The sequence below is a fragment of the Phocoena sinus genome, chromosome 14 (genome assembly GCF_008692025.1).
Source record: "Phocoena sinus isolate mPhoSin1 chromosome 14, mPhoSin1.pri, whole genome shotgun sequence".
Classification (NCBI taxonomy): domain Eukaryota; kingdom Metazoa; phylum Chordata; class Mammalia; order Artiodactyla; family Phocoenidae; genus Phocoena; species Phocoena sinus.
The window spans coordinates 16,553,630-16,569,312 of NC_045776.1; the positions used below are offsets into that span (position 1 = coordinate 16,553,630).

The 15,683-nt window shown below is 45.0% G+C and overlaps 1 protein-coding gene across 3 annotated transcripts in view; it reads right to left on the minus strand.

Moving 5' to 3' along the window:
- Positions 1-11,416, minus strand: part of NEDD4L (NEDD4 like E3 ubiquitin protein ligase) — a 338,971-nt gene extending 327,555 nt beyond the window's left edge. For all 3 annotated transcript variants that reach the window (XM_032654296.1, XM_032654293.1, XM_032654292.1), the window contains exon 1: positions 11,023-11,416. In XM_032654296.1, coding sequence (XP_032510187.1) covers positions 11,023-11,070 — 48 coding nt within the window. In that variant the 5' untranslated portion in view covers positions 11,071-11,416. The remainder of the gene's footprint in view (positions 1-11,022) is intronic.
- Positions 11,417-15,683: the final 4,267 nt, after the last annotated feature.

Genomic DNA, 15,683 nt, shown 5'->3' on the forward strand with positions numbered 1-15,683 from the left:
GATGAGGCTGGAGTCGCCATAACAACTATCAAGGATCTACCATAACACACAAGTTGAGATTGGCCAACTCAAGTGCCACAATTCTAAGATACCATCACCTGTAAGCTGTACCTTTGGGGAGGATGGGGGATACGGAGGAGATAAGTGTGCAAGGAACCTACCACCACATTAAACACACTTATCAACTGTAAGATGCATCCTTATTTCAGAAACACTAAAAGGCTGATGGAAGGGGGATAGAGCGATGTCCCAGGTTACATGTAACATGTATTTGCCAACTCTGTCCTTCCGTTCAGGAAGGAACAACCATGAAACATACCCTGGGAAACAATGACACTTGAGGGACGTTACTCAAGGGACGTTACTTAGCTTGAAGGCAAAACAAAGAAGAGCTTCCAGCCACTCTGTTATGTGTCCCTATGACTATAGCTATTCAGTTATCACCTTGATATCTAAACGCTACTCAATGCTGCAATTAGGTAACGACAAGACCTCTCACTCGAAACCCAAGAAAACAAAATACAGAGAAACAAATTTGAGTTTGATCACAGGTCACAATTTTCATAGTACACACACGAAAAAGTCAGAACACTACTAAAGATTTAAATGACTTTAATGCAACCGTAGTGCCCTGAAGGATGAAAAATCATACGTGTCTACAGTGGAGAAAATGAAACATCTAGTTTGCAAGCTGCTGGTGAAAAGAAGATCGGATTTACCAGCCACTTTTTCTGAAAAAATAACCAACCTTTTACCTCTCCCCTCCACTTCCCACCTTGGGAGGCTACTGAAAGGCACAAGTGGCAATGCAATGACCTTGATGTCCTCAGATACAAAGCACAAAGCAGGGCGTTGATAAAATGTGCTCAACTGAACAAACACTATAATATCTGGATGGAACAAGTGCTCTAATTTTTACCCAAAGCCTGAAGTACATGCATTTGGGAGGTTTCTTTCTACCTCATTTTCAGACTTATTCTTATGTTAAGAAAAAAAAAAAAAAGTTTGTTGTAGAAATATAGAAAACATTAAGCAAGCAAAAAAGACAAGAAGAAGTACCTGTAATTCCTTTGCTTAAAGATAACTGCCATTAACATCATGGGTTATATTCCTGGTCATTTTTCCTATGCATAAACACCTTTTTTTTTTTTTTTTTTGCGGTACGCGGGCCTCTCACTGCTGTGGCCTCTCCCGTTGCGGAGCACAGGCTCCGGACGTGCAGGCTCAGCGGCCATGGCTCACGGGCCCAGCTGCTCCGCGGCATGTGGGATCTTCTCGGACCAGGGCAGGAACCCATGTCCCCTGCATCGGCAGGCGGACTCTCAACCACTGCGCCACCAAGGAAGCCCTATGCATAAACACTTTTAACCACAATAGGATTCTACTGTTTTGGAGAAACAGCACATCCAGTGTTTTGTAACCTACTTTTCCCACGTACTATTATATTACTGTCATCTCCATGTTATTAAATATTCTTCAATATCTCCCCACCCCCTCTCCCATCCTTGTGGCTGCACAATAAATACCCTTCTCCATCTCACATCTCCCAGCAAAGGAGGAAAAGCTCTTAGTTCCAGCTTAAATGTTCTCTTTCACTGAGAGTGGCATGGACAGACATACACTACCAAACGTAAAAATAGCTAGCTAGTGGGAAGCAGCCACATAGCACAGGGAGATCAGCTCGGTGCTTTGTGTCCACCTGGAGGGGTGGGATAGGGAGGGTGGTGGGAGATGCAAGAGGGAGGGGACATGGGGATATATGTACACGTATAGCTGATTCACTTTGTGATACAGCAAAAACTAACACACCATTGTAAAGCAATTATACTCCAATAAAGATGTTAAAAAATACATTTAAAAAAAATCATCATGTTGTAGACCTTAAGCTTATACAATGTTATAGGTCAAGTATATCTCAATAAACCTGAAGAAATTCCATTTTAAAAAAAAAATGTTCTCTTTCACTAATAACACGCACTGACAATTAAGACCTCTATTCCAAAGGCAGGCAGCGCAGCCCATACCAACTTCTCAGTTATCAGCAAAAACATACTCTGGAACTCAAAATCCACAGAGTTCAGCTCACTCTAGTTACAGCTTAATTCAAGAACCACGTTCATTTATCCTCAGGAGTTAACAGGCGAGGAGGAAATACAGCCAGTTCCAAGTTTAAAAACCAACTTACTGTTCATTACAGCTGCTTCCTAATCATCACACACGGTATACAAAACACAAAAGGAATGAGAAGGATAGAAGGAAGCAAACTGATGCTCGGTTTTGCTTTTTTTTTTAAACCCCCCACTCCTTCCCCTTTCCTTACCAAATTGCCAATGAAGGTGAAGTTAGCACTCTGGTGACACCCAAAGATAAACCACTGATTAACTGAGAGAGGAAAAAAAATGGAGACTTAGAAAAGAAAGTACAGGATATTTAACGGATTCCCATTCTTCAAGAGCTGAAAGTAGCTGGGAGACTCGGAAGTATGTAGAGCTTCTAATTGAGCAGGATACACATCCACCCACTTTTTCTCATGAATAGTTAATATTGAGTGCTTATGAAGCAAAATAAGTCTCTAAGTAGCATCGGCTTGCTTTCATTTTCTGGGAAAACCAGACCAAGGTGACTTCCAGCACTAAAAAACAAAACTTAATACATGTAAATAAAAACTAACCCTTTCGATACAAACATCTTCAGTTAAACAACAGGAAAAGTTAGTAGAGAGGATCTTCATCGTCTGCTCCATTACCTGGGACCCAAGCCTGTCTTCCCTGGAGTCCCCACATTGGTGACACCTAACACGGTGGCCAATATGTACATTAAAAACTTTAAGTCACAGATTGCCAAAAACCTGGTTTAACTTTGAAGTTTAAAACATTAAAACAGATGCTCAACTGGGGCAGCTCCATGTGACCTCCAGCCAGGTGGGAGTGAATTGTCTGTCCATCTTTCTCGCTGCAGCTGCCTCACTACTATGACAACCCACAAGGGCAAGTCCAGCTTTACAAAGTGCTCTAAAAGACACTAAGTGTGATCCAGAACTGCGCCTGAGGAGACCAGGAAGAGCCGGGCCTTGAATAAGGCTGAAAATGGGAAATATAATTAAAATATGAAAACTGTATTAACAAAGGCAACACCAAGAATCAGAGGCACAAAAAAAAAAAAAAAAGAATCACAAGAGGCACAGCTCAGGCCCTTGTCGCTGTTCCACAGGGTCCCCACCCGGGTCTGCTCCCTCGGTCCGGAGGGACCTAGTCACACAGATGGAACACACTGTCTCCATCTGGAAGACAGAGGTGACCACAGAGGTGACCTAAGCCACTCAAGCGATCCATCAAAATTTCACTTCAGCATTATCTGGGAAGCCCTGACAAGTCCCGGGTGATGGGCCACCACCCTAACCAGCAATGGGACTATTCCCTGGGTGTGTTCATCCCCTGCATGGGGCCACCATCCCTACAAACCCCGCCAGGGGGCACCTTCACAGGATGGATTTCACATCGCAGCATTTTACACTAAAAGAAAAGTCATTTTTGAATGGCCCTTTTTTCCTGGTGAATAGGAAGCATAAAAAGAATACGAAATCTCTCAGTGGATGCTTGCCTGCCAAGAAGTCACCAAACAGTGAATTTGATGACAGCAAGGGAATCTGATAGCCTCACCATTAAACTTGGCCAGTTTTGAATCAATACAGGACTCTGAACTCAGGGGAAAAAAGTCGACCAAAGCGTCAAATTCAAGCTCATTACCTGGGACGTGCTTATGTAACACAGCTCTTCTCACCTAAAGCCTAATTCAGGCCACACGGGTTCAGAATAAAACATTATGCCTATAGGAGATCTTATATTTCCATGAAATAAGTGTCCCAGATCTCTAAGCACTGCTTTTCTCTCTGCCGGAACCTGAGCCGCGGTCTTGCCTCAGGAACCAAGAATATCTCCAGCAATTCAATACCCGGGAGTAGCGAAGATTGTTAGTTTCTCTCAAAGTCAATGACAGCAATCATGAAACGGTCTGGACAATGCAAGTAGAATTATTCAGAAGTCCCTATGCACCCAAGAAGAAAGGATGTGACAGTGGTTCTCAAAGGACCTTTCCTGTGTGTTTGTATGTTATGGGGGCTTTTTCCCCCAAATCCAAATGCCTGTCCCTCCCCCAAATTTTAGTATGTTCCGGATAAGAGGAACCCTGAAAAACTTGGAAAACAGATGATTCCTGATACTGCCCACAATGAGAAATACCACTTGAAGTGTTTTCAGTAAAGAACTGACTTTTTAGTTAATAGGAGAATACTGTTTTCTAAATCTAGTTTCCTTATCCTCATCTCTAAACTATCCTCCCATTTCTATATTCCACCAACAAGCAACGCCAACAGTAACATCATTAAACAGAAACAGTACAAACGTTGCCACCTATAGTCGGAAAATGAAATATATTTGTTTATACTGCGACCTGGAAGAGAAACAATATAAAAACAGAAAGTAACACTGTCACACTTCTCATGCTCTTCCTTAGTCCTACAACCTTAATACTTACCATCATCATATGACTCGTTTATTATTTTAATCCTCTTTTACGTGGATTGTCAGAAGATCACTAGGTAGTCAGGTTTATTACCAATTCCCAAATCTATCGGTAGGACAGAAACACTTACTCAAAGACCTACCACAGGGCTCCCCTGGTGGCGCAGTGGTTGAGAGTCCGCCTGCCGATGCAGGGGACGCGGGTTCGTGCCCCGGTCCGGGAGGTTCCCACATGCAGCCGAGCAGCTGCGCCCGTGAGCCATGGCCGCTGAGCCTGCGCGTCCGGACCCTGTGCTCTGCAGCGGGAGAGGCCACGACAGTGAGAGGCCCGCGTACCGCAAAAAAAAAAAAAAAAAAAAAAAAAAGACCTACCACATCAAAATGCTTAAAAACTCCAGTTAGGGTCTCTTTTGATTGCTGCTACTTGTCTAGGACCCAAAATTCAAAAGCAGCAATAAAACCTGTTTCAACGTCTTCTTAACTCAAAATTTAAAATGTAATATGATCTCAATCTATCACAGAGAAATTAATTTGTTTCTTCCACCAGTCACATACTACCATGTTTTTATGGTTACTATATAAATAACTGCACAATACAGAAAGGTTATGAATTATCAATGAACATACAGCTTTTCCCCTTGGGGTGCGTGCAGAAGCAATGTAGCAGGAATTCTAAAGTACTGCTGTGATGATGTCACATTCCAAAACCATTCTTAACGTCAGGGGTTTCTTCCTTGAGATTATTCATATTTCTCCTGAACGGATACCAAGCATATGGATGCTCCCACAATTCCCAAACAACTTTCCAAGGAAGTTTCCTTGGTGATGTGGGCACTCGCTGCATTGAAGAGACAGGTGCCCAGGCCCCATTCAATCACTTCCCTTTAAATTGCATTCTGGGGACTTCCCTGGTGGTCCAGTGGTTAGGACTCTGCACTTCCACTGAAGGGGGCAAGGGTTCAATCCCTGGTTGGGAAACTAAGATCCCGCAAGCCTCATGGCGAGGCCAAAAAAATGAAATATAATAAAATTAAAATTAAATTGCATCCCACATGGAAAAGAACTTGCAGTCATCTGAGGATTCCCATTTGCCACTCTCCTCATGCCTTTGACCAAAAAATTGTATTCCTTAAGGAAACTACTTTTCAGTGAGGACATAATTCAAATAAACATTCTGACTATAAAATTCAACAGACTATACATTAGAATGTCAATTTCTTGCAAATTCCATAGACTCCTTGACACAAAGAAAAACCAACAGAGAGGAGAATTTAAAACAATACATTAGGGCTTCCCTGGTGGCACAGTGGTTGAGAGTCCATCTGCCGATGCAGGGGACACAGGTTCGTGCCCAGGTCTGGGAAGATCCCACATGTCGTGGGGCGGCTGGGCCCGTGAGCCATGGCCGCTGAGCCTGCACGTCCAGAGCCTGAGCTCCGCAACGGGAGAGGCCACAGCAGTGAGAGGCCCGCGTATCGCAAAACAAAGCAAAACAAAACCAGTACATTATATTGGCCGATTTTAAAAACTGCTTTCAAATGTCACCATAAAACCTAGGCCCTTTTAGGGTCTGTTTCTCAAATGTACCTACACGGGGTAGCCCGTGTCCTGGGTAGAGAGCTCCCCGACCAGCAGGGATAGGCCTGACTCAGGCAGGCACTTGGAGCTGGCATGAAGGGACAAGGCTTATGTTCCTCTGAGAAGTGGCCTCTCAGCATCCTCCTTCAGATCCAAACAATACCCAAACTGTAATTTCTGAAAGCAATCTTGTGACCATTTTTTGCACAGCTGCAAAAATGGCCTGCAGGGTTTCTCAAGTAATCTCTAGAAAACACACATGGACCACATTCTATAAATTAACGACTATTCTCAATTACTCACATGTGGCTAATCAGGTGGCCCAGCAGCTAGGTTCCCTGTTTCTTCTCTGCTGATGTCCACTTAAGAGCATTTCCCTTATGCTAGCCCTTTTCTCTGAGACAGAAGAGCAGAAATCTGAGTGGAGTTGACTTTAAATTATTGACTGGACTTTCCCGGTAGCGCAGTTGTTAAGAACCCGCAGATGGGGTTCGATCCCTGGTTTGGGAATATGCCTCAGAGCAACTAAGCCCGTGTGCCACAACTACTGAGCCTGAACTCTAGAGCCTGTGAGCCACAACTACTGAGCCCATGTGCCACAACTCCTGAAGCCCACACGCCTAGAGTCCGTGCTCCGCAACAAGAGAAGCCACTGAAATGAGAAAGCCCGCGCAGCGTGAAGAAGAGTAGCCCCTGCTCACCACAACCAGAGAAAGCCCACAGACAGCAACGAAGATACAACACAGTCAAAAAAAAAAAATTACTGACTGATGGGGCGTGGTGTTTGAAACTGATGACCCAGGGTTATCCCAGGCTTCCGGTTAGAGTAATTAATGAATTCTAACACATCCTTGTTTTCATATTTTAACATCTCTGAAATAATGATGCTTTATGAAATCAACAGTATTATCACAGCTTGACAGCTTTTCTTTTCTTAGTGGTCGATAAAGCAGTGGTGCATCTTAAAATTGACAGCATCTTGGAGTAAAGAAAATACTATATCCATGCCAAAGGTTAACCTTAAATGTTTGTTATGAAGCGGGTAATTACATGCAAATGAGCAAGAAGACTCCTAAGACTATAGGAGAAGAAGAGACCGTGGCAACTGTAGCACAGCTGCCACATCTCAAGAGCTACAACTCAGACCCATTAACTTGCCAGGTGAGAATGTAGCCCCAATGAAGTCAGATTTTTACCATTTTCCATGAAAATTCCCAAGATTTAAAACACTATGGAGATAATACTAAGCAGGGTCCCTGGTCAACTGTGGCCAGAAGCCATCAGTTTACAACCCCTGACATTTATCTCCTACATTATCCTGAATAACTTAGTTATGAAGACTTTTCAAGTACTTGGAAGAGAGGGAGCATGTTAAAAACTAGGGTTGTGGAATCAACAGAACTGGGTTCAAATCCTGACTCTACAACTTAACTGGCTCTGGGTCCTTATGCAGGTCACTTAACCTCTCTAAGCCTCCACTCAGCTGTAAATCATAGCACACCTCACTGGGTTCTTACAATTAAATGAGACAGTAAGTGCATAAAGGCTTAACACAGTGCCAGGTGTAGAGAAAACATATGAAATGTTAGCCAACTATCCTTATTTGCATAAAATAAAGAGGGAGGGTGTCAAAAGTATCATCCCACGTCAGCCTGGCCTTCATCTCTATGCCATTTGTTTCATTCTAACCGCCAAAAAATGTAAATGCCATATCTAAGGAAAAAGTTATCAAACTTTCACTCACCAGAAAATCTTGTAAATAAAGGATACCTTTCTGAGATGCTGTAATAAAAGATTTCAGAAGGTTAACAGCAACATTCACGAGTAAACTATGCCAAAATGGGTTGCAGCTTGCCAAAAAATAAACAAAAACAAAAAACCACCAAGGAACTAAGCCAAATGCAGAAACTAGTCCAAACTGTTCTGATTCCAAATCAATCTGATCCTGGGCCCTGAATCAGAAATTTGCTTAATCTGCTAATCCCTCCAATACCAAAAGCCCTTCGTCTGATAGCAATTTCAAATTTGATTACCTAAATGGACTTAATTTGAATCCGGGTGAATATGAACTATAGTTCACCAGAGGAACCCTAGCCAGAAAGGCACAATAAAAAATAAACAGCACATGCACTCACACAAGCAAAGCCCACATTTAATCCCTTTCATTTGACAAGCTGGACAGACCTAGGAACAATACCCTCTGTCTTGGCATCCCGCGATTTTCTGGGTTAATGCAATGCTTCATCACCAGCAGTGCTTAGAGCTAAAGCGTCTTTCTGTGACGGGATACAACTAAGTGCATGCCAAACACACGATAATGCTTTTCACCAACCTTCAGTGAAAATACAAACTTTTATGAAATTTGCTAGGTACGAATGCCTATTTAGCTAAGAGGTTTATAAGGTGGCTCTTCCACACAGCAATCAAAATACCTTTGTTTGTGATGATCTACAGCACCCCAACTGTATGAGCTGAAGCGAACGCCTTGGGAAAACAACCATGCTGTTTGTTTCATCAGGCATCTACTTTAAGAGCCTGTTAAAATCTTCCATTTGTTTTCTTACACAGGCTAATTCAGGAAGACAAAACAAGCTGTTCAAATTCAACAATTTCTTGTTAATATTCCACGAAGGCAACCCCTGATCTTCCGAAGGGCAACCTGACAGCATGAAACCTCCCATAAAAAGCAAATACCATAAAAATGTGAAGTCATCAAAACAGCCCTGCCTTCTTTTTTTTTTCCTCACCACTGGTAGGACAAGCTGAAAAGGGAAGACAGATGTGACCTGTCTTTCGGAATAGTGTGTGGAACTAAATAGTATCACCAACATGGCCACCACTCAATCAATCAATATAATGTCCTCATCACCTCTTACTATTCCCTATACAGCCCTAAATTCCCCTCCAGCAACATACAGGAGTGAACCCAGTCATACACAAACACACACACTCACACACTCTGATTCTGTTTACATTCCATCCTTCACTTTTGCCCTAGACACCAATTAAGATCATCAGTATTAACTCACCTAGACAAAAGTGGTAAGATGTGCTCTGGGTCGATTCTGACACTAACTGTAAATGCAGACAAAGCAGAAACTACACTGACATGCATGTGATTCATTTATCCAGCTGCTTTTCCCAAAACGCTCTTTAAGAATTCTCTTTTCCAGGGATTTTTAATAATAATAAGTCATTTTTTTAAAAAGACCTAAGATGAAAGGCAGCTGTCCTCATGCCCCTTTGTTTGGGAATGTGTATCTCACCACCTTTCTAAAAGCTCACTGCCTGCCCTCTACCGCTACTAATTAAATGGAGAAGTAGAGAATGAAAGAGTAAGCTCCTCAAAGAGAAAACAGGGAGAGGAGATCCCCCTGGGTAAGTGAAACACTGTTACTTTTCACCCATCCTCAGGTAAGTGCACAAAAGGGGGGGAAATATTTTACAAGAGCCCAGCATGGCAAAATGATCGGAAACGCCAATCACATTATTTGCATTGCGATCATTCTTTGATAAAATAAATACCACAGCAAGCTTTACCTAGCAACATTAAGGGGGGGAACATACCCACAACACCTTCTCCACCCTAAAACACCTATTCCATTACACACTTACGGAGCGCGCACACGCGCGCACGCACACACACACTACCAGGGTGGGAGAGAAGCCATAACGTGGTCGTGTCTATTAACCCCACCCCTATCACCAGAGAAAGAGGGGATCTCAGAAAAGAAAGGAGAGGAAGAAAGAGAAACCCAGAAATCCTTGAATTTCCAGACATTAACTTATCATGAAATGCACAACCAGGATAGGAAATACCTCCCCGCTGAGTAATGCCTCTTGGGTTGTAAATTCACCTCTCGAAAGGGGAGCCAGACCTGAACGCGCGCCCCGCCAGATGGCAAACCCCTCCTACCTGCTCCATCCAGCTTGCCCGTCACGCCGCGCCAGCGACAGCCGCCCACCCCTCTTTTGGCAGAGCAACACACTAATAAGACCCGAGCGTGGCTGGTTGGGAGAGATCTAAGCAGTGATGTAGCAGGATCTTCTCAAAAGGGGGGAGTGGGAACCCGCGAGGAGAGAGTGAGGGTAAAAACAAAGCCCTTTCCAGGCGAAACGGCAGCCTCGGGGGCGTGGCTTACTTAATTCGCTTCATCAATAAAAAGGATCAATTGAGCTTTCCTCTCTCCACCCACCCCGGAGGTGCTGGATCCCAGAGAGGGAAAAAAAAATGGCAGGGCTGCAAGCTTCCCCCAAGTTTCCAGCAGCACCTGCCCCCATCCTAGATCTCCTCCCCCCACCAAAAAGACCCCGAAATCCACACTCCTGGCTTTAGACTCTGCAAGACAGAGGGTCGGACACGCACAGCTCAGAACGTTTCACTCTCTCCCACCGTAACAAGCACACACGCATCAGAACACTTGCTGACACCATCATTAGAAAGTTCCAGGGGGAGACAATCCAGGTTTTGCCGCGGCCCCGGGCTCCCCCGCGCGGCGCGGGTCTCCAGCCCGCGACCCAGACGTGACACACGTCATGGACTCCCGGGCTGCAGGGGCGAAAGGCGGAAAGTTGCCCCACAGCCCCAGGAGACGCGGCTTGGAGGAAAGGAACACGCGGGCTGAGAAGCGCACGCGCCCTCCTTCCACCCAAAGGCGGGGAGCGGCGAGTGAACCCCAGGCTCGCTGGGCGTCGCGCCGCTTTATTTACAAACAATGCGCAGGGCCGGGGGGGGAGGGGCGGCAGGCTCAGGGCGGAAGAAGCGAGCACCCCACCGGGACCCCGCTCCCGGACGCTCCCGCCTTTGGGGTCCCCCAGCAGGCGCGGGGGACGCGCACCCAAGGAGTCGTCCCACTCCCCACTCCCTGCCGCCGCCGGACAGGAACCTCCCGGGGAGTCCCGTCGGGAAGGGGGCGCAGCTCACCTCGTCTTCCGAAAGTCCGTAGACCGCCTCCCCAAGCCCGGTCGCCATGGAGCCGGCCCCCCGCGCGGGATCAGACGTGCTCCCGGGCTGCTGGGCTGCGGCGCGGGCGGCCAGGTCTTCCCTCCTCCTCCGGGGCCGTCCCGCCCTGCGCGCGTCCCGCCGGGCGCCGGCAGGTGAGGGAGCCCGAGCGCGCGCTCCCCGGCCGCTGCCTGCGCCGCTTCCTCCCGGAAGGCTGCGGGGCCTTGCGGGCCGGCGGTCCCGAGAGCGCGCCGTGCAGCGGGCGGCGGCGGCGCAGCGCCCGCCGGGCTTTCCCTCCCTCCCAGCTCGCCCGCCGCTCTCCGCCCCTCTCCGAGCCTGCTCTCTGATCTCTGGAACCCGGCTCGTCCGCCCCCACGCTCGCTCCCTCTCGGCCCCCGCTCTCCCCGCCCCCTCCTCCGCCTCCTCACGCCCCGCGCTCAGAGGGGATCCTCCCCGCCTCGCCGGGGCGGGCACACGCGCCCCCCAAGCCAATCACAGGCCGGGCTGGGGGGCGGGCCGCGGGCGCGGGGGTGGTGGAGTTCGGCCCCAGTGCCCACCCCACCCCCTCGCTCCCCTGCGGTTCCCCGCGGCCTCCCCAGCCGTGAAGCGGGTCCCCTCGGAGCTGACCCACCCTCCCCTCCCGCTCCCGCTTTCCCTCCGCTTTGGGGTGCGGGCGGGTTGGGCATTTGGGGCCGCTGAAGGCATTTTCCACAAGAAAGTCCATTTCTCTTCCCCGAGGTCTTTTCACCAAGACCCCTGAGCTCGCCGTAATTGTTAAAGGGGGGAAGATGGATGTTTCTGGACCCCTTTAAATTGTTGGCAAGCTCAACTTGGGTGCTTTGTCGGCGCCCCGGCGCCGATCCGCCCGGCCCGGCCGCCAGCCGGGAAGAGGCTGCCCCGGTGTGGCCGCAAGTCGGTACTGCCTTGTCAACCTTACACGGAGCAAAACCAACACAGCGCCCGCTCTGAGTACACACCCACCCACTCGAAAACAGCGTGATTCTTTGAATAAAAAAGGCAGCTCTTTTGTGAGCCGCAACGTGAAATCTCAGACTCAAGTTTAAGGTAATCCTCTGCATATGCAAACCATTAAGACGTCCTATTAGCCACGGTAGGAATTCTTCCCACATCCCAGCTACTGTTTCTCTAGCAAGCAGTTCATTTAATCCATCAGATTTATAGGAACGCCAGAGACTAGTTTAAATAAGAGAGAAATTCGTCACTCGACTTTTTCAGGAAGCCTTTCCTTAAATTTAGATGTTAAGTACAGTTGTGGGTTCAAAAAGAAAGCAGAAACAACATGCATTTGCCTCTGAAAAAACATCAAAGTGCCCTCTTTGGTATTCGCAGGGTGCCTTTAGGATTTTCTTTCAAGTTAGTTGTTTCAAAAAGCAGAACTCACGTGATCCAAACCGCAGCTACTTTGCTAAGTATCTGTTTGTGCCCATGTAGATCGTTTTCGAAAGAAGGGAAACACTCATCCTCTAACCTAAGCTCTCCTTTGCCTCCTACGACATTACTGTGGCTTAAATGTGTGCCATACTCAGGATTTTCTTTCAAGACAAAGCCTCTTGGAGTCAACCCCATACTCAGAAGCCTTCCCCACCTATCTTGAGCCATTAAGTCCACAGTACTTAGATGCCACAAAAGCCCAACTGAGAAAAAAATCATCTTTAGGGAGGCACAGTTCAAAAGACAGTTCTCTGTACATTCTGTCCAGACCAAAGTTTTTCAAACTTTTCAGGCCTAGAATATTTTTCTTTTCATGAAGATTTACAAACACACACACACACACAGGCACACACCCCTATTCTAATACGCTCTTCACGTTGCCTGTGACTTATATAGTATAGGAGTCCTTGCGTCTTTATCCTCGCTAGCCAGGTCTTTGTTAAGTTCTGTACAGTTTATATTATGGGAGGGAGGGTAATCTTTTTAAAATTTTTCTAATAGAAAATTATAATTTCTAATTACACAGGACACCCTTCCTACAGCCCTAGAGGAGCACAGTTCTGGACTTTATCTTTGGGTGAGGCTGTATCATCTGGGAGCTGTAGGAGTGTGTCCTACTTCCTCTCCCTGTCCTGTTGCCATGATTCTGCTCCAACAACCCCACCAGGGCAGTCTACACCTGCCTGCACTCTGGGGTCATGCCCTTGGCTTTCCCTAAGGGATGGTTATGAGAAACTACAATATGAAACTTGCCTTATGTCATGTATTGTAGAGGTGTTTATAAACATGATCATTCAGCTAGGTGGTTTGTGACCACCTAGAGGGGTGGGATAGGGAGGGTGGGAGAGAGGGAGACGCAAGAGGAATGAGATATGGGAACATGTATATGTATAACTGATTCACTTTGTTATAAAGCAGAAACTAACACACCATTGTAAAGCAATTATACTCCAATAAAGATGTAAAAAAAAATGATCTTGGCCTCATAGCAAAAAAATTTTTTAAATAAATAAATAAAATCATGATCTTTAACGTTCAGTGTTTCCTGCAAGAAGACTCAAACAAGACATTTATTTCAGACCTAGGAGGAAAAGCTTTCTTCTAAGGAATTGGTAAGCTTTTCCATGATGGATGACAAGAATTATTTCAACTAATTGTTTTCCTATTAACTTTGGCCACCAGGAAACTCAGGACCCATTTTATGGCCCTAAGTCATAAAAGAGCCCCATAAACAACAAAATCAATCCCCTGTGTAATTATGTACCAGCTTTCCCCCAGTACAGTGGTTCTCACCCCTGGATACACATTGTTATCATCTGGGGAGCTTTAAAATGACCAGGCACCCAGTGGCCAGCCTAAGAGAATATGATTTCATTGGTTCACAGGACCAATGTAACTTTCATAGGAACACAGGCAATGGTAGTTTCAATAGCTTCCCAGGTGATGCTAATGTCCCTGTAACATTGAGAATGGCAGGCCTGGCCAGTGGTTCCCAAACTTGGCTGTACAGAGGAACACCTGGGGATGTTTAAAATCACTGCTCTGTACCTCCCACCCCCTACACAATCTCTTTTCATTGCTGAGGGGTGCCACATGGGCATCAGAAGGTTTAGAAGCTCCCCAGGTGATTCTAATGCAAGCAAACTCTAGGGATCTCTGGCTTAGACTGATACTCTTTAAGTTTTCCATGATCTTTTCTTTTTTTTTTTTCAGTTTAGAGGTAATTACATGTTTTAAACATACTCAAATCCTTTGTGGATGTAAACAAATGTACTCGGTGTGACTAGTATCAGGGAGCAGTTTTACCCACCCCCTACCACTCCGAAGTCTCAGATTAGTCCAATTTCTTGCAGAGGGGTAGTTCAGGGAGCACAACCCTTAAGAGAAACTCTTGCTACAGTCTTATCCAAAGCAAAACTGTCCTTTCATCCTCCAATCAGTTTCATGTCTACTTAACAATTATATAGAACCTAACTTGTAGATTCATCTCTGGAATTTCTTCCATTTTGTTGCCCTTGGAGGCTGCCTTTTACATCTTAGATTTCATACTGTGGGTGCTTGGTAAATGCTATTCACTTGGATCACCAGAAGTGAAAAGTTAGCAAGAACAATTTTCAAGTACAATGGGTAATCACAAATAGGGAACATTTTTAATGCTAAGCCTCTACAAATTATTGAGTTGGCTTAGCAAGCTGTGTATATCTTAAGTCTGGGAAGGGCCCAAAGAGAACACACATGTCACATATCTGCGTGTTTCATATAAATAACACTGTATTTTTTTTCTTTTCAATTTTTGGTATTTTGTATTCTTGAAAAAGAAAGCTCATGAGGCAAACATTTTGAAGATGGACATGTACCTGTAAAACCCGGTGTCATCTTGGAACTTAGTGACATTCATTGACACACAGAGGAATCTCACAGATTTAAGGTGTGTATAATTATACAGGCAAATAAACCATACTTAAAACTTTTGACAAATATAGAGGTGGGTAGCAAAATTTACAATGACTTGTAAATAGCTAATCATTTTGTATAAAAATAGCTAGGCTTTTTAAGAAACACATTTTGAACACCTGTGTGCTATTCATTCTAGCACCCTAAAAATAATAAAATATCTGAGATATAGGTACATGATTCCAGTTTTTTTCCAATCTAACAAAATACCTGCCTTTTATCTGACTATATTAGCTATTTATTTTTATCATTTATTAATATTTCTGAAATGTTTGATTTGTTTTCACATTTTTACTGTTTTCTTTCTTATTTTTCATGCATCTTTTTATTGAATTATGCTGTTATTGTTCTTTATTTTCCTATTATATTTGGGATGTTAATCACTGCCTTACTGTTCTTTTCCTGATTACCTTGGACATTTTACATGCATACCTTACTTGACAAATCAAAAGTTAATATCTTAATCCCCCATCTGAACAATACAAGAAGCTTAAGACACTCTTTTTGTTCATCAACTCCTTCCGTGGTATTACTGTCCAATTTCGTTCTGTACTTTTTTTAAACCACCAAATTAGATATTATTTTTATATACAATTTCTTTAGCTTTACCAATATATTTTGTGGTTCTGTTTCTAAGAATTCCTTGTTGCTTCTTAGACATTCCTTTGAGATCATTTTCTTCTTTAAGGACACCCTTTTAAATTCCTTTAGTAAAAGTCCATGGGTGATAAACTCAG